At 35.5% G+C, this 19213-nt stretch overlaps 1 protein-coding gene across 1 annotated transcript; it reads right to left on the reverse strand.

Moving 5' to 3' along the window:
• Nucleotides 1-4137: 4137 nt before the first annotated feature.
• On the reverse strand, nucleotides 4138-18759 carry LOC145249080 (dCTP pyrophosphatase 1-like). Its single transcript, XM_080110915.1, has 4 exons — nucleotides 17857-18759; nucleotides 15145-15255; nucleotides 9137-9171; nucleotides 4138-4407 (listed from the first exon to the last, which is right to left on the reverse strand). Exons 1-4 carry the CDS (start codon nucleotides 18228-18230, stop codon nucleotides 4211-4213), a joined length of 717 nt encoding a protein of 238 aa, XP_079967041.1. The 5' UTR covers nucleotides 18231-18759; the 3' UTR covers nucleotides 4138-4210.
• Nucleotides 18760-19213: the final 454 nt, after the last annotated feature.

The following is a 19213-nucleotide window of genomic DNA, read 5'->3' on the forward strand; positions in this document are numbered from 1 at the left end:
CACCATTCGCCCATGCATGGAATATTGTTGTCACATCTGGGCTGGTGCATCTACCACTAGTACCTCTTAGATAAAGTCCAAAAAAGAGTTGTCAATAATTGGTCCCACTTTATCAACTAAGCTCTAGCCCCTGTCTCATCGCCGCAATGTTGCATCACTGTGCCTGTTTTACAAATATTTTAATAGAATGTGATGAACTTGTTTCACTTGTACTCTCTCTATGTACATATCCCCGACAAACCTGCTTAGTAATAAGATCTCACTCCTTCACTGTTGTTGTCCCTAAATGCCAGAAACCTTTCTATTCTAATAGTTTCTTCCCTCGAACAGCTAGACTTTGGAATTCCCTTCCTGCTGCCTGCTTTCCTGGCTGTACTGATATGCAGAAGCTTAAATATAACATAAAAAAATATCTTGTTAATCTTTCCTAGACATGACCTCAAATAGTAGACCCTTACATCAAAGTGGCGTTATGCTTTGTAAGGGGTGAACATGAGTAAAAAAACAAAAAACTTCCATGCAGTCAAATCCCACTTTAATATTGTCACAAATGGTGGTAACTTCCATGCGGTTGTCCCACTTTAAGTAACATCACAAATGATAACTTCCACACGTCAAAACCACCCTAATATCGTTTCACATGATAATGTCTGCATAGACAACTTCACTTCAATTATCTTCAAAAGGAACAAATGACCCGCTCTTCAATAACACTTTCTCTGTCAATCTTTTCTCACTAACAACTTCCTTCAAAATTCAATAAATGATTGTAAAACAATCAGTCAAAAGGTCGATCCTATGCTTTGCTTATTTCTTTCTTGACAACATATGCTTTATCCATTGTATAACAATATTTAGTGAAGACAGTTTGAAATAAATCCTGTGTCAGGATAAAAGAGAAAAACTCAAGAAAATTGTCCATAGTTACTTGATAAGGCAGAAATTCCTGGTAAGGTTAGTTGTCCAGGTGCGTTAATTCTGGGGCGCAAAATCCATGATGGAGCTACGATCAAATAAAGAAAGTCACTGATTTGTTTTTCCCGCAGAACAGTATATAGTCGAGATTACAACATTCTCAAAAGTTCTGGCCTATTTATGGTTTCTATATGTGTAAAAACATAATTTAATCTGCATAGTATTTACACGGGTTTGAGACAACAAAACTCACTGAACACTATTGAAATAAACAAGCGTATGGTTGCAAGAAAAATACAGACGACTGAGTAAGGTTAAATATATATATATTTTATTTCTCACCAAATCAGAGATTTAGGCAGCGTCGTTAGGATGGCTGGCCGGGCGTTGAGATAAACTCGTCAACGATCAAAGTTTCTTTGGGTTTGATTGGGTGCGGGGCGGTGATGGCAGAAATGTGGCTTAGCGTGCGCGGCGATCCTTGTTAGCTGATGTCGCTTAGCACCGGGTTGGTGAGAGGTGATGATTTGGTATCAGCTGAAGAAGAAAAGGGGTTTGTATCAGGATTGCGGGTGAGATGGTAGCGGTGGGTGATGCTGGCTGTGCGTAGTAGGCTCCACGTCTGATGTTGGCGAGGGGTCGAATGCTGGTTGAAGACGGAACGAGTTCACAGCACACCATGCTAGGGCCGATCTGTCGGTTGTCGAAAAGGCTGGTATTTTTATAGTCATGAAGCGGACGTAGTAAGGAGCAAAGAAAGTTTTTTTTAATTGCTGGCTTGAGTTTGCTTTTTGATTGTGTTTGTTTTTCGTGCTATAATGTGTTGTAGTGAACCGTCTGTTTGGTGTATGTATGCATGTGTTATATCGATTTGAAGCTAATAAAATTGTGAATTTAATCTATTCAGTGTTGTGAGGTTGCAATGTTTTGTGAATTATATATGGGTGTTTATATGCTTAGGAGTTGCGTTTACTGTGATGTTTGTGTTTTGTATTTTGTTTTTTTCTTTTGCTGTGCGGCTTTCTCTGGCGGTTTTCTTTGTTGAAGTAAGGTGCAAGTTATTCTAATGATGTGTGTATCTAAAGAAATGGGATTTGAAGTTGTCATGTGTATTTATTGTGTTCGTTTGCGTTGTACCGACGAACAGATTTGTCCTAGCGTCGCCATTGCTAGTTTCCGGTTTATTCATGGAGATATGGAGAGATATGTAATATAACACTACGCTATTTGCTTTACATTGGTCAAGCGGCATACTTCTTTGACGCCTTGAAAATAATTTTAATTAAGATATCTCTGTTCAGAAATAGGGGATTCGTCTGTATGATGACAATTCATTACATCATATATATATATATACACACACTAACATGTATTTGCAAATGTGACACAACAGTAAAAAAGAAAGAGTAGTTACATCTATCTTAAAATAACTTAGTCACACTCATTGACCATGAGAATTACCAAAATACTAATCACTGGATATTTAAATAACCTTTTTGGTTACAGTCAGCTAACATACTTCCTACCTTCCGGCGTGGGTGCTACTGGAAGCGGTGACAAGGCAAATCAGTTCCTTTGCTTTTTTTCTCTCACGCCTATATCTCACCTATGCATGTACTCGTTTTTATTACATTTTTCTGGTCCTTTTTTTTTTTTTTTTTTTTTTTTTAAATAATAATTAAAAAGTTTTTTTCCGGTCTTATTTTAATTAAGAATTATTAAAATTAGTTTTATTTATTTAATTAATTATTGAAAACGCTTTTTAAAATCTTTAAAAACTATTTTGGGAATATCATGTAATGGATATGTTTTTTTAATGATGTTTGAAATTTTGTTATTTTGATTTCAATAATTTTATTTTTATATTTTCATAAACATATATTTATTATATAAATTCAAATAAACTTTTATTTTTAATATTAAAAAAAAAACATCTTTATAATTTCATGAACGTGTTTCTTATAAAATTTCTAATAATAAAAGAAAAACTTTTTAAATTTTATTACGAGTGGAAATAAAGGCTAATTGTTATTTTTTATCTAATTTTGTTAATTTTTATTGTATATTTTTCAATAATGTCCTTTTCTTATATTTTATTTCAATAAATTGCTTCACAATAGAAATACTGAAAAGCAATAAAAGTGACGGAACTGATTTGCCTTGTCACTGCTTCCAGTAGCAACTATGCCAGAAGTTAGGAAGTATGTTAGCTGACTATAATCCGTGTTTCTAACCTTCCAAAGAAAATTGTAGCAGTCACAGAGAACAATTTTCTCTGGTGAATCAATGCCTCCCTCTGAGTTCTCCGGCCACAGGCTGACCTATCAGCTAACAGGGCGCATTGATTCATCTGCTCGCTAAAAGTCTTGAGGGAACGTCAGCCAATCAGAACTGGATCACCAGCCTAGCAACATCTATCCTCTTTTGTCCCTTGTCCACAGGACATCTCGCTATAGCATTGACGGTCTCGATTTGAGACAACTGCTATCCAGCCGGGGACGACATGGTACTGACTGACCTTCGACGACGTTAAAAGAACTTTCTTTTCCTTCTTCCCTTTTAGCAGCTGCCAGTTCCTGCTACAAATAAAATACTCTTCATTGTTATTGTTTGAAAAGGAATTTGTGTTTCTTTTGTGCCTTGTTCTTTGCTATAATCTATTAGGAAGGTAAAACAATTGCTTCTCCTAAAAGATGATAGACAAACAACTGCTGGACTATATCAAGTTAGTTCAGATTTCCAGTCCTTTTTTTATATGCTGTATCTTGATGAGTTACAAGCAAATCCCTGCAGCAAAGATAACTGTTACATGACACATGTCAAGAGGGAATGTCACGCATAACCATTGAAGTATCTCTTGTATAAAGGAGAGTTGTTTGTGTGTGTGTGTGTGTGTGTGTGTGTGTGTGTGTGTGTGTGTGTGTCTGGAGAGGAATAGACTAGGTAGAGGTGAGATAGAGGATTGAGGAGGAGAAGGAAAAAAAAACCAATAAAGTTAGAGAAACAGATAGAAAGAAGTAGAATTTTAATAGAAATATGTTACTCTTTTGCCCCTTCTATAGTTTTTTTTTTTTTTTTTTTTAATTAATTTTCACCCCAGACAAGGCTTATTGCCACTTGGACGTCAAGGGCTACTATTTAAGATCGTGTCTAGCAGAGGATCGAAGGGAATTGAGCAGCGAGATGTCTGGTTACATAAAATAAATGCAACTCAAAGAAAACTGAAAAATATCAAACAAGAACTTTATTTCTTTTCTTTTTGTTGTCAATTCACAAATAATTATTTAAACATATTTCAGCTACTTTGATATTCATTATATTTTTTGCTTTTGCCATAAACTTTCTTTGCTGGATATTTTTTTGCATTCTTTTCAAATTTTTTAAGGGCTGCTGAGGGAAGATCAATCTCACAACGATCAGCTAATCGTATCAAATAAATTAATACATCGCTGAGTTCTTCGCCCACGTGTTCTCTCTCTGCATCAGTAAAATCTGAAAATAAAATTAAATCATTATTTAATTTATACAAATAAATTAGTTTTACTGTGACAAAAACTTATTTGCACAAAGAGGCTCAGAGTTGTCTGTGTGCATTTGATGAAAATAGAGTGACTTGCTAAACAAAATAATACTGGAAAACAAACCTTTCACATGCAAGATCAACAATTAATCATTTAATTTTGGTTTATTTTGTTGAAATCTGTGACTCATGCTTTCAAACAAGACATTTTTTTTAACACAATTACTTCTACTGGTGTTTTTTTTTTTTTTATATGGAAATCACCACATAAGATAAGATATAGGATAAGGGTTATTGCGTGTATAGTAATCAATGAGATAGTATCATAGTAATTGTTAGTATTGGAGATTTGATAAAGTGTCTTAAGGAGGCGGTTTATCAGGAATTTATTTATGTTGGACTTGAAGACATCCAAGACGTAGTCAGGTGGGAAACAGGCAAACGGAAGAAAGTTCCACAAGCGTGCACTTCTAAGAAAGAAGCTTTGTTCATGGAATCTATGTTTTGATTTAGGCACAGATAAAGAGTGGGGAAAATTACTGACAGTGGTTTCAGCTAGACAGGTGTTTTTCATGAAAGATTGGCGAGGGGAGACCAGAGATTGGAGCTCGGACGAGCACTTGTCATGGAAATAATGATAAAGCAAAGACAGGCTTGCAACATCTTTTCTGTGGGAGAGAGGTTGCAGGAAAGAGAAAAGGGCATCCCTCACTAAGCCACAAAGTCTATTTTGTACTCTGTCAAGGCAGGATAGGCTGTTTTTAGTAGCTCCAGCCTAGATGTGGCAGTAGTACTCCATCCCTGGACGTACTTGGCTTTTATACAGATAGAGAATTGCATCAGTAGTGAGATATCTTCTGGAGCGGTAGAAGGATCCCACCATTTTCCCAGTGACCTTGGCAACAGACTTGATATACGTGTTCCATTTCAGATCAGGGGTAAAGCTCAAACCCAGAAGAATGTCAAAACATGGAGCTTCCCCAAGATGAGAGCCATCCATTTCAATTGATGCCAGATGGGGATCAGAGCGTTGATGATGTAAAGATAGGAGCTTGGTTTTAAATGCATTAAAAGTAACTAGCCACCTCTTCCCCCACTGTACCACGCGCACAAGATCAGAGGAGAGAGAATCAGAGAGAACTTTGTCATTTACGGCCTTTGATGTGTTGCCATAGATGGTTGTGTCATCAGCATAGATGTCAACGAATGTATGTGTTTTGGGAGATCATTAATGTAGATCAGGAAGAGAGTTGGGCCCAGCATGAAGTGATTTCTGTGCGTGATGGCAGCGGCACATTCTGGGGAGAACCATGGCTGGCTGTTAGGTTTTTGTTGGAATTTTTGGCTGGTATGAATTGGTCTATGTCTACAATTAACCATTCGGTCAGGTCTGATACTATAGAGGACACATCCTTTTTAAACATGGAATGCAGAGGTATATCAGATATGAATGTACGGAAGCTATCCCAGTCAGCCATAGAGTATCGATATACAGTACGGTGGAGAGGTATGTCTGAAGACTTATTACATTTCATTTTTATCTTAACTGATACAACTGAGTGGTCAGAGGATCCCAGGGGAGATAGAACGAAAAATGAACATAGCTCAGGGGAAGTTGTGAGAAAAAGGTCTAGAAGGCTTGCATACTAACCAGTAGTATCGGGCACACGGGTGGGTTCATGAACAATCTGAGTGAGGTCATAGGCAATGGCAAAATCATGACAGAACCTCCCCTCATCATTTGTCTTATTTGAGTGAGTCAGCCATTCCACATTATGGACATTGAAGTCACCACAAATGTGATATCACTGAAAGAAATCCTAAACATTTGCTTTTCTTCAGAAACTCTTCACATACTGCCTTGTTGATTATTCTTCAAATCTTTGATCTCTAAAAGAGATCACAAGTCAGTATGTCTATTCTGTTTTGACCGGCTTGAATTTGTTGGTGTTGTGTGAAGATTTTGTTTTGCTATCTCCTGTTAGACCAGATTGTGAACCAACATGAGCATTCTCATGACAATTCTTTTTCACCTTACTACTTCCGTGCTGGCTCATGACAAATTGGAAGTGGGTCTTTTTGTTTGGGTCACTATCACTAGAAGAGTTCCATAGAAGGCTAACGGGCCTGCTATCCGATTTAGTTTGTCAACAGAACTCTTCTTTCCTATATGTATTGCCTTCACTACATCTAAACCCCACTGCACGGTAACCCTCCAGAATATCAGAGAAAGACTAACAGGTGCTACATGTTGCTCAAGAGTAACCTAGAACTGTGCAAGACAGTGGTGTTCATCTTCCTAAGATATTACACATATCTGCTTACCTGAATACATATAGTACCTAGTGTTCCCAAACAGTTACTCATCTGACATTAGCCAGGCTCAATATCTCTTAACTTGTGATGAGTAAGTAGTTTATTTGAAAGTTATTCCAGCAAAGATTTGTTGAGCACATTAAGTTATTACTTTACTATAAAGTGTTGCTCACAATGACAATTGTCAGCATTCAGTGACATTTTTCTTTTAATTTTATTGCCACTTTCTTTTTCTTCCATCTTTTTTCACTCCTCAAGCTTATATTTTTGAAAACCTGGTGCCTGTTGGTGTCTTCCAATACTAAATATCTTTGCTTTACAACTAAGTCACATTGGCACACTGGTTCTGATCAGATCATGTAAGTTAAACAATTCTCAGCTTCATCAGATAGTTGACCATTCAAGAATACTAGGTGTTGTAATTATATCGTCAAATAATAATGCTGGCTATTTAGGAATACTATGTTCTTAAATGGGTGCCAACTTTGATGATCATTAGAATTGGCAACAGACTCGCATATAATCATGGGAATGGTTGAGACCATCCATTCAGCTTAAAACTAAGACCAAAGATAAAAGCCTTACAGGCAGAGAAAAATATACCACTATTACAGCAACAACAACAATGTTTATCTTTATTCCATAATAAACTTATTGAGGAGCATGAAGCAAACAGGAATATCTTTGTCTTCTTTCATTAAATTATTCATTTTTAAACATTCTATTCATGTTGAGAAAGAAAAAACAAAATGCAAACAATAAACAAGAACAAACAATACAAGATAATAAGGCAACAAACACCAAGTTAAAATACAACACAAGCCGCGTGTGTGTGGTCCCCCTCTGGTGTTGCACGTGAGATGACACCACAAAAAACAGAGAAGAAATGATGAATCTGAGAAGTGTGACGGGCCAAGGTTTCCTTCACATTTTCGCCAAATTTCAGAAAAATCTAATGGTTGGAACAAAAGTTAGGGGTAAAAAGTATCATTTTCTGCAATTTTGACTCCTTTTGAGCTCCTGGGATCACTGAATCCCAGTGAAAATGGACAGACAGTGCAGTTTCATGCCTTAAGACATGTATATTTGAATTCAGTACCATGGAAAACCACTATATAGACATACATATCAAGTTTTTGAGTAATATGAAAAAAAGAGCTCCAAACAGGCATGTTTTTTTAGCCCTAAAAAGTCCCATAGGGATGCAAACCAGAATTTTGCCAGGGTCACCCATACTGAATTTATATTAAGAACAACGGCCTCCACTGGGGACACCAAATCCCAGTATAAATGGATAACGGTGCAGTTTCAGGCCTTAACACATGTATATTTAAGTTGGCCACCATAAAAAAACACTATATAGTCAGACATATCAAGTTTTTGCTGAGAAATATGAAAAAAGAGCCACAAAAAGGTGTTTTTAGCACTGAAAGTCCCCAGGAACGCAAACCAAAATTTTGCCAGAGTCACCCATACTGGATTTATATTAAGAACAATGGGCTCTACATTTTGGCCAAATTTCAAAAAAACCTAATGGATGGATTAAAAGTTATGGGGCAAAATGTGTCATTTTGGGTCATTTTAGGGCATTTTTGACCTCTTTTGAGCCCCTGGGGACGCAACAGGAATTTTTGCAAAAAAATTGTTCTTACTGTGCACATCTATTTAATGAAATAGAATTTGTGGCAAAATTTCAGGAAAAACTAATGGATGGTTATCTAGCAATCGTTCGGACTAATGGACACACGGACAGACGAATGCAAGGATGCTACTGAAAACATAGGTTCCTCTCCGATAAATCGGGGGACCAAAAACTATTTTTAGTAGGTATGAAACAGGTTGAGAATTCTTCTCAAATCCTACCGACGTGATCTCTCCAACCATCTTTGTCAAACTTTGCTGCTGACAGATCATCCAGATGTCATCAAATATATAAACCCAGAAAAAATTGGTATTATCTAAAGGAAAACATCACAATATGAACATAATAAAACTATTAGGAAGCTAGAGAAAAGGGGAACTAAAAAGGAAAAAATATGAATGTGTGGAAATAAGACACCATTTTTTTATAAAAGCCAACTTACTCACCAGGGCTTTACATTTCAAATGAAACATTTGCATTTACAAGTGATTTTTCAAAGTGGTGATTAGAAATAATAAAACGCTTATCTTTTGGTAATTGTATTTCTTTCGCCGACAATCTTGCAAAGCTTATTACTGAGTGAAAAAAAATCTTTTCAACCTTTATTTATTTTTTTTTTTTATAAAATGAGCAAAGTCAAATTATTTAAACAATAAAAGGTTTAATAGAACAATATATGTTTCTTTTGCTCACCTTTCAATCTTCCTGAAAACAAATTAATTGGAATAAAAGCTTATACTTACTGGGAATGCCTTTTTTTACTTCATTTTTCCATTGGCTACATTATGAAAAACGAAAAAAAAAAAAAAAAATGAATAATTCAGTAAATCTCTTTGTAGACAATTATAAATAAATTATTGAGTTTGCTTATAACACACTAATCTCAGAGAAATTTACAGATAGCTAGCTATCAAATTTGATATTTGCCTGAAACCGAATGCCATAAAAACCCTAAAAGTTATTATTATACAATTTTAAAACTTTCTAAATCTATTGACACGTTTATTGCTAAAAAAAAAAATCAATATCACATAAGAACAAAAAAAAAAAATTTTTATTTTTAAAAATTTGTAATATTGTTATTATTTATAACAATGATAGTAAATATGGTTTGTGTTACTCAAACATTTATTAAAATATAAAACTCAATTGTCAGAAAGTAAAAAAAAAAATATGTTAGAACTTATTACATAGATAATCCCAGGCAAATTCACAGTGGAACGATAAATTTTCGCCATAAAGAAAACAACACTACAGCTTTATTTTAAAACTTTAATTGATAAAAATCAATTTAGGTAACTTTATTATGTAGTCGAGTTGACATCAATTCAATGTAGCCGCCTTCAGCCTCAATCAGTGTCTCGGTATGGATTTGAAACTGGGAGCATGCCTTTTCCACAAGCGCCGGTGAGAGCTCACCAAATATTCGGCAGATGACGGGGACTTTGGTATTGTGGGAGGTTATGTTGGTAATGTTCTCGATGCATGATCAAACAAAATAATCCAGCTGGTTCAGGTCGAGGGAAGGGGGGCAGTCAGAGAAGGGTACAAAGTCATAACACTCCTTCTGAAGCTAAGTCTGCGTCTCTTTGGACTTGTGGACTGGCACTGAGTCCTGCTGCCACACCCAGAGTCTGCCAGCGACCACCTGATTGCACCAGGAGATCACTACACTCTTCAGCACATCCAGGTACACTTTAGTGTTGACTTTCAAACCGACTTTGAAGATGTGAGGTGGTGGCATAATGTGGCCCTCACTTGAAACTACACCAAGGACCATAACTGTGGTGGAAACTGGTTTTGTGGATGCTTTTACTGCCAATGCAGAAGTGTGTCTGTAGAAACTGAGAAAGTTGCAATGACAAGGAATCAAAGTGTTGCTTTTGGATCTGCGAAATGCATATGGACAAGGCACTATGGCCATTTCAAACAGTGATTTTTAGGAACAAATGCTTCCATCTCACGCAGCTGGGATTTGAGCTGAATGTGGCGCTACTTATGAAATCCATTATAGATGTTATCGTATCTTAAGGCCAAACAACAAAAAGTGCCATATCAGCATATATTGATGACATTTTCATTGATGAAAGCATAGTTTTTGCATTGCACGTGCAACAACATTTTTTGGACTATGGTTTGGTTTCAAAGGATCCGATGCTACTGAGATATGAAGCCAGAGTTCTTGGCTTGCAGGTCTGGGAAAGGGATGGAACTCTCCAGTGGAAATGAGGAAGTCAAATTTCTGAAATCACTGATGGATTGACCTGTTGGCATGGATTTTCTCTCTGTGGCGAACTTGTTTGTCACTTCCTTGTATGTGGATGGCTCAGGGTGGCAGTTGCATTTATTAAGCACCTGGCAATTTGGGATGATAGAATCCAAAACCCTTCTCTATGTTACATATTAGCAGAGACTCTGAGCAGAGTACAAGAGGTAGATCTTGTTGGAGAAAACTATTGTATGGACAGTAAAGAAATTACAACTGTAGAGCTACAGGAGTGGCATTGGAAGCGAATGAGACTGTCATTGAGGATGCATATTGGGTATGTTCAATTAACGATGTTCAGCACATCAATCTAGCTGAACTTGACGTGGCACCCAAAAGAGTCAATTTGGCCCTTCATAGCGACAGTGTTACACTTGGTTACTGATTCGGCGTGCATGAACAGATTGATTTCTGACACTTTAACTGGAAAGTGGAAAGGCACATGTGAACAAGAGTTCAGCTGGTGAGATGTAAGTCAGGCAATGGTTAGAAACCTTGTCATCATTGGTGAAAGAATATTGATTGACCATAGACGTGAAACTCATGAAATCCTATCAGAACTGGGCAGATAGTCTCACCAGAGTGTCGCATAGGTAGATGGACCTGCTCGAGGAAGGAAAAGGTGCTCAAGGGTTGTGTAATGGTAGGAGGACGATTGGATGAGGATCAGGTAGCTGACATCTATCATCAAAGTGGACATCTGGGTGTGAAGCAGACCTTATACTTTGACCCGCAAGTATCAAAAGAAATTGCTAAATGAGTTGTGAAAGCCTATGAAACCTGTCAATCAATAGATCCGGCTCAGTTTGCTAGGAAAAAGGAAAACTCAGCATGAAGAGTAATTGGAGCAGGTTCGTGATAGATATAACTCACTACAATGGTGAGAATATTTTATCATCAACTGTGCTCCTTCTAGAATTGCAATATGGTGGCCACTGCACCGAAAAGATACGACCATTGTTATCCAACAGTTGCAGAATGTTTTCCTTGAGCGAGGCCTGCCAATGGAAATACTGCATTCACTAGTAAAGAATTTGGTGAATTTGCAAAGAATTGGGATGTGCATCTGTGGTTTCGCTGTGTCTTCTTGCTGAGTGGAAACGAAACTGTAGAACGACATAGGACTGTTAAGACCATCACGGCCAAAAAGAAATGTTCAATATTGGAAGTGGTTTACTAGCACAACATCACTCCGAAGGATGACGTTTCACCTTCCACTGCACCGGCTGATGCATTATATAGATACTATGTCCAAATAAAGATCGTTGAGACTAATCTGCTGCTTTAATCAGGTGACTAGAGGGAAGTCTGAGTAAGAAATGTGGCAGCTGCACAACAAAATATAGGACTTGTCGTGTCACTGAAGTGATCAGCCCAAAGTCCATAAAAATTGATGGGGTGCCTCGTCACATTAAAGACCTTCGAGCAATAATACAGACGCAATTATCATAGAGTGACAAAAGGATAGTGAGTGTTTAATTTGTTTGAATTCAAATATGCTGGACAGTGCCAGTAGCCTCCCAGCTGATAGTGTCTGCTGAAACTCGGATTGCAGGTGAGAATATGCGTGAGTGTCATTCTTCTTCAAAGAAGTACCTGACAAAGATGGATAATACTCTCCCTGCCCTGATTGTGATCATCGAGAGGGAGTGTAGGGAAAATCGGGACTAGCGTGTATGTGCATTGTAGGGTTCAGTCGCTTGACAAAAATAAATTTTTTTTTTTAAATTGCCGACTTGCAGTTACTTTTGTCTTTGACAATCATGCATAAGTAACGCAGACTATCGCCATTTCAATGCAAATGAGACTATACCAGACACATAAAAGGAACAGTAGATGGAACGGGAAGTTGAGTTGGAAGAAATGGTACTAGAGAGATGAATAGGTACATCAGACTGTTTGGTTTGGTTGCTTTGCTTTATGGCATATCAACCATTTTCGGGTTATTTAATGCCAAATCCAGTTATTTTGGAAATAGTATTCATGTTGCATCCAGTTATTTTGTAGAAGGTTTTATTCTTCAACATCTTTGTATCTTCAATCGCTAGTTTGTAGTGTTTGGTTTGGTTGTTTTATAGTGGATTTTATTGTTTTTGTTCCCTGCCCTGCAGAACATGAATGAGTTTTGCAATGAGAGAGGGAAAAGGGTTACAGTATTAATGTTTGGTGCATTTTAAGTTAGGAAACCAGTCAGGAAGTGGGGGAAATAGAAAGGAGAAATGGGAAGAAGGAGAAGGGGGGAGGGGGGTTGTTGTTTCTATTTTGGTTTTGCAGAATATAATAAAGTTTTGCAAAAGGAAATAGAAAAACAAAAAGCATGAATGTTAGGTGCATTTCATCTCAGGAAGCCAATATCTTCAGAGAGCCTGATCTGGTAGCACCAGACAGATTGTTTAAGTCAATTAGAAAAACTGTATGTGGAAATGATCACACAACTTTATTGAAACTAACTTTCAAACTAAAGTCCCAGTCCTCATTAAGAATCGAACATTCAACCTCTAGAAGAGTGTCACCTATGATTAGATTTTACCTTAGTAATTTATTTATTACAACATGGTTACACAAGGTTCGACCTGCTGAAACATTGTACTAATAAAAATTAAGATGAGAACACAAGTTCAAATCATTAAAATAATCCAAATTATCAATCCTCATTTCAAAAATTCAGAAATATTACTTCGTATTTTAATACTTGAAACAAATTTTTTCTAACAAAAATTACCCAAGTTTGTATTATCATTTTTACTTTATTATTTTTTTAAACTAATGTTTCAAAACAATATTTTCCATCCATGCAAATTCTTTAATAACATCAACAATTTAATTCCAACAGAATTTTACACCAATAAACATTAGTTTTTTTTTGTTTTTTTTTATATGATACTGTTCTACCTTTTTTCATGTGACTCAAATGTTTTCTTGTTATACTTCAATAAGTTTCCAGACTTTTTCCTTATGGGCACTTTTATTGATAGTACACACATGAAACTCTAGTTTCCTTCAAAGTAATCTCCTCTGGCTGCAATGCACTTGTTGTACCATTCCAAAAACGTCTAAAAGGCCCCATAGAAACCCTTATGTATGAGCGTGTCAATGACCTTCATCATAGCCTCTTTCATCTCCTCGATTGTCTCATAATGGTAGATTTTAATGTTTTTCTTAAGCTTAGGCAATAACCAAAAGTCACGGGGAGCAAAGTCTGGACTATAGAGAAGCTGAGGAACTGTTTTAACACCCATCTTGGTCAAATAGTCTGTAACAAAGATGGAGTTATGGACTGGTGCATTGTCCTAGCGGAAATGCCACTGACCCATGGCCTTTTCCAACGGAATCTCTTCCTGAACCTTAAAAACGTCAACATAATATTCTTTGTTGACTGTTTGTCCAGTGGGAACCCAGTGTCTGTAGATCATGCCTGTTCTATCAAAAAAAAAAAGATCATAAGTTTGTGGGTAGATTTGCTTTATCTGGCCTCCTTGGGCCTGGGAGAGCCAGCATGCTTCCACTGAGAACTCTGTCTTGGTTTCTGGATCTTAACAGTAGATCCAGTTTCATTGCACGTCACTGGAGAATCAAGAACTGTGGGATCTGAATTGCTCAGCTCAACCATCTCTCTGCTTTCATGACAATGCCTTCCTTTCTAATCTTCTCTGAGCATCCTAGGAACAAACTTTGTGCAAATCTTCCACATTTTCAATTCCTTGCAAATAATTATATATACAGTTCCCACATTGACATCAAACTGTACACTTATTGTTTCTATAGACACATAACGGTCCTTATCCATAAAATTCTTTATTTGGTTAATCAATTCTGGTATTTTGACTTCCTTACTCCTCCCAAACCTCTCATCATACCTCGTAGATTCTTTGCTTTCCTTGAATCTCTTGTGCCACTCAAAAACTGATGATAGATTCATGCAAGATGATCCAAAAGCAGTCTGAAGCATTCCATACGTTTCTGTGTCATTTTTTCCAAGTTTAAAACAAAATTTTATTGCATATCATTCTTCTAAAGTGTTCTCATGTCCAAATTGCATTTTGGAAATTCACCAGTTGTGACATTCAGGCTTTAGTACGGTGTATTCTAATTCCTGCATTAGCTGTTCATTTGAATCTGAAATCATAATAATTGGTCAGTCATCTCATAAGATGTATAGTAATAAGATACTGAATTTTGAAGAGTCTACAATAATTTTAAATGCCTGTACAAAAAAAAGTCTGGAAACTTATTAAAGGTACCTCGTAAATAGATATAATAGAGTAGTCAATGATTTACTTTTTAGCAAATATATCTGAGTGTTTTAGAGCACACTCTTGTCATAATGTTATATATCAACGTTTTTGGAAATGAAAAATATATAAAATAAACACAACATTGATTTCACAGTATAAAACATCAAGCAAGTGTGAACTACAAATGTCTGTTTAAATTTAGCAATTTTTTTAGGAGCACAGCAACTGTTTAACTAACTAAATTACTCACAAGATTTCTGCTAATTCACCAACTTCTCCAACTAAAGCTAGCAGAATGTTACGCGGACTGTGATACTGGTTCCAGTCCCGTTCATTAGAAAAATCTTCATGAAGCTGTCGTCTGAAAAAAAAAAGAAAAAACAGATTAAGGATAATGCATGAATTTAAGCATTTTTTTTAGAATAAAAAGTAAAGTATTATTTACTGAAATAAATTGATTTTTAAAAATATTTATATATTTACCCCCCCCCTCCTATAACAATTTTAAATGCTTGTATAAAAAAAAGTCAGGAAACTTATTGAAGGCACCTCGTATATCATAGCATTCTTATTATTAGTAGGTTTTTCTTTTTTTTTTTGAATATTGCTATCATGTAGTTTTCATAAACATATACATTACCATACATTGCATGATTATTATTATTATTATTGTGTTATCATTAATAATACTACATCTATTGCTAATTGTTATTTTCAGTATTTGGCAAATAAGAAGCATAGGCTGCTCAGATCGGTTTCAGTTGAAAACTGCTTAATGATGTACTAATGTTCCTCTTACCAAACTGGAATCCATACTTTTTAAATAATCACTGGCAGCCATGTTTAAATGTTTTCTTTATTTATGCTAATGGTATTTTGCCGTTAAATATTTGAACATAAATAAAAAAAATGTTCATGCACAAGTACCATGTAGTTTATAATAACAGATTTTCAACTTAACAGTAAAACTTTTGCATCTATCTGATTGTTATATGCAAAAATATAATCAAGTATTAATTGTGTACAATAATTTCAAAGATTTTTTTCAAGTCAATTTCATTATCTGTCTTAAAAAAATAACAGTTCTATTTTGTTTCAAATGTGTTTATGTGGAATATGGACAAGAATTTTTTTATGACTATTCGATACTTTCAACTAATAATTTAATAAAAACATATTGTAGTGTTGTTGTTATTATTATTATACCGTCTAGTTACATTGAATTGAAACATCACATCTACAAAATACCACGGTATGTATTCGTCAATAAAGCAGTAACAGTCTAAAAACGCCAGTGCCTGCTTCTGTCATAAAGTGACAGTAACCATGATAAAAGAGTAATGACCACCATGGATGACAGTGCCCGACATTTGAAGACAACTGATTTGCTTGACAGTGCCCAACCCTGTCAAGAAGTGACAATAACCACATTCAATTTCATTTCAGAGCATTTCGATGGCGTCTGATATTGGTCATGATTGATAATTGCAGAGGATGATAGTGCCCACCAATAAATGCAAATAACCACCTCAGTTTCATTTCGGAGCAATCCCATGAAGACTGATAATGCTCATAGCTACTAGTTACTGACACTGTATGCCGGAAATCGACAGTGACAATTGTAAAGACAGTCAAGGTCTGCCAGTGAACGCCTCAATATAGCACTAACTGCCATTGATCATCACTCCAAGCTACCGTATCTGCTAACAGCCAGTGGATGACAGTGCCTACTTTTCCAGGGCTGGCAGTTGCTCCCACTAAGAACTGTAGATTAATTTATTTTTGAAGGCAGGAGTATCCTTCACTGATTCTGTTCTGGCATTGCGTCATACTTCCACCGGGCAACACTGGTACACGGGTTCTGCTAGTATTTAAATAAAACCCCATAAAACCATTTTTATCGCATTCTGTTTAGACCGTCGATCTTAATATTTGCCGTCACACTTTTATCAACACACATATAGATAAATAAATAAAAAAGAAGAAAACAAGGAAGGGGTATTTTATAGAATAACTTCAGTCTCCAAAGCATTTTCTCCTACGTATTTTTTGTACCATTAAAGAACATTAATAGCTTTAGTTATTAGGATTAGGGTTATGGTTAGATTAGAGAGTTATTAAACAAGCCGGTACTAGTGCAGTGCACTCACTTATTGATCCGTGCTGAAATAAGGTTATTATTTAGTAAGCCATTCTTAACATGGAGAGGGGGGAGTGTTTTGTACATATTCTGTACTTTAACCTTACAATTTAATAAAAACAGATACCATAAAACTTTAATTAAACTTGAAAATACTCTTTAAAAGATAGCGCAGATCAATAAGTGCACCAGCACCAACAAGCCAAACAGCTTGTGCAGAATAGTGAATTTTGAAACAAACGCATATTTACGTGTCATGTCGAAATTACTATAGTAGAATAATGATTACTAATTATTATTCTACTAGATCATTTTTCGTAATTTTTGGAATTTATACTTATTTCGACATGCCAGGTAAGTCACCTGAAATGCGTTTCAAAATCCCGTATTTTACACAAGCACCCTAATTTGCTTAAAATAGATAAAAATCCGGTGCTTTAAATAACGAAAAAAAATAGTGAATTTCAAGTAAAACAAATGGTACCTACGAAATTATTGTCATGTCACAAATAGTAACATATCCAAAAATTACGGAAAACTTTATTAACTGTTTGAATTTTTAATGTTTTTTTTTTCATATAAAAAAATAAATGATTGAATTTATGAGAAATTGAAACCTTAATTAGCTCCCCTGTTAATTTTCCAATTCAAATCGGTAGATTTTACAAATATCTTCTTTTTTTTTTATGAATAATTATTTTTCTATCTTATCGTTTTCCGTAATTTTTGGATATGTTACTATATGACAATTACGTAGATAGCATTTGTTTTACTTTAAATTCAATATCTTTTCACTCTTATAGAAACACCAAAAATCCTTACATGTTTTCAAGTGTTGTTGTTTTGTCATTAAAACTGAAATGATGTCCGGATCCATCACCAAACGATTGTGGTTGCAAGTTGAGAGGTGCATTTTGTTCTTTCGTAGATTTTTCTGTCCGATGTTGTTGGTCTGTAAAGGATGCTGAATGTTTGGCTTCTCCATCAAGTGTAAATGAAGACATATGAGGCTGGTGATCTCCCTCCACATTTCCGAACTTTGTAAAGTTTTCCATCCATTTCTTTAGTTCGTTTTCCGAGGGGGGTTCACACTTATAGGTGTCCAACCATTTTTGCTTAATATTTTCTATTGACTTAAGTTCTAACAACCATAGGACACCTTGCGCTTTCTGTGCTGGCGTTACGGATTCATTCATTTTTTTAATTTTTTTTTTTTTTAATTCTAAAATTCTGTATAAGATCTGTGTTTCTCGCCTATACGTAACTTTGAAAAATAAAATACACACTGAATTCTTTTTGAAAAAAAAAAATAAATAAATAAAAAAAAGAAAAGAATTTCTTTAAAACTATTAATCGAATTTATCAAAATCCAAAACAAAATAAGGAAACTAAAAAAGTAGAAAAACAAAATAAAAACCAAGGTCTTCAATCGACGATATATTTCAGTCCGGGTAATGTCGGATAAATGCAGATTGCAGCTAGTTCAAAATACAGTAAACAGTAATAAATAGACGAGAGGTGATTTGTTTTGAAATAACAATTTTTCCTGGTCCTTATATCTATCAATAATTAGTTAATTTTGAGACGGGTTTAAGCGTGGCTACCGAGAGTACTCTCGGTGGCCGTGGTTTAAGTGAAGTTGGAAATTTGAACAAAAAAAAAAAAAATTATAAACACGTGTGTTTGCAGATCTGGTAAGTCTCTCTCTCTCTCTCTCTCTCTCTCTCTCTCTCTCTCTCTTTCCTTCTTCCTTGTTGCGCAAATAAAGAAAAAAGAAAGCGTTCACAATTTAACAACATAAAATGACACTTGCAATGAATAGGCATAAAGAAAAAATTGTCGGTATGGGTATGGCTCAGTCCCGAAAATGGCCGAAGCACACGAAGCAGTTACGATTTGAAAGCAAACTTTCTATTTTTTTTTTTTTTTTTGTGTGTGTGAAAATCTTTTCATCTTTTTTTTTTTTTTTTTTTAACTATTTAAAAAAAAAAAACTCGGTAGACCTGTATGAGAGAGCCCATCCCCTAAAAATGTGTTTTACACCTTTTTAAAACTTTTTTCCATCGATCATCATCATCATCATCATCATCATCATAAATATCATATTAGCAGAAAAAAGTTGGAAAAAAAAAGAATTTAATGACTTTTAAGAAGGGGGTTCACTTTCTCGTTATAACGT

The sequence above is a fragment of the Euprymna scolopes genome, chromosome 1, assembly GCF_053919585.1.
Source record: "Euprymna scolopes isolate OS-2025 chromosome 1, ASM5391958v1, whole genome shotgun sequence".
NCBI lineage: Eukaryota > Metazoa > Mollusca > Cephalopoda > Sepiida > Sepiolidae > Euprymna > Euprymna scolopes.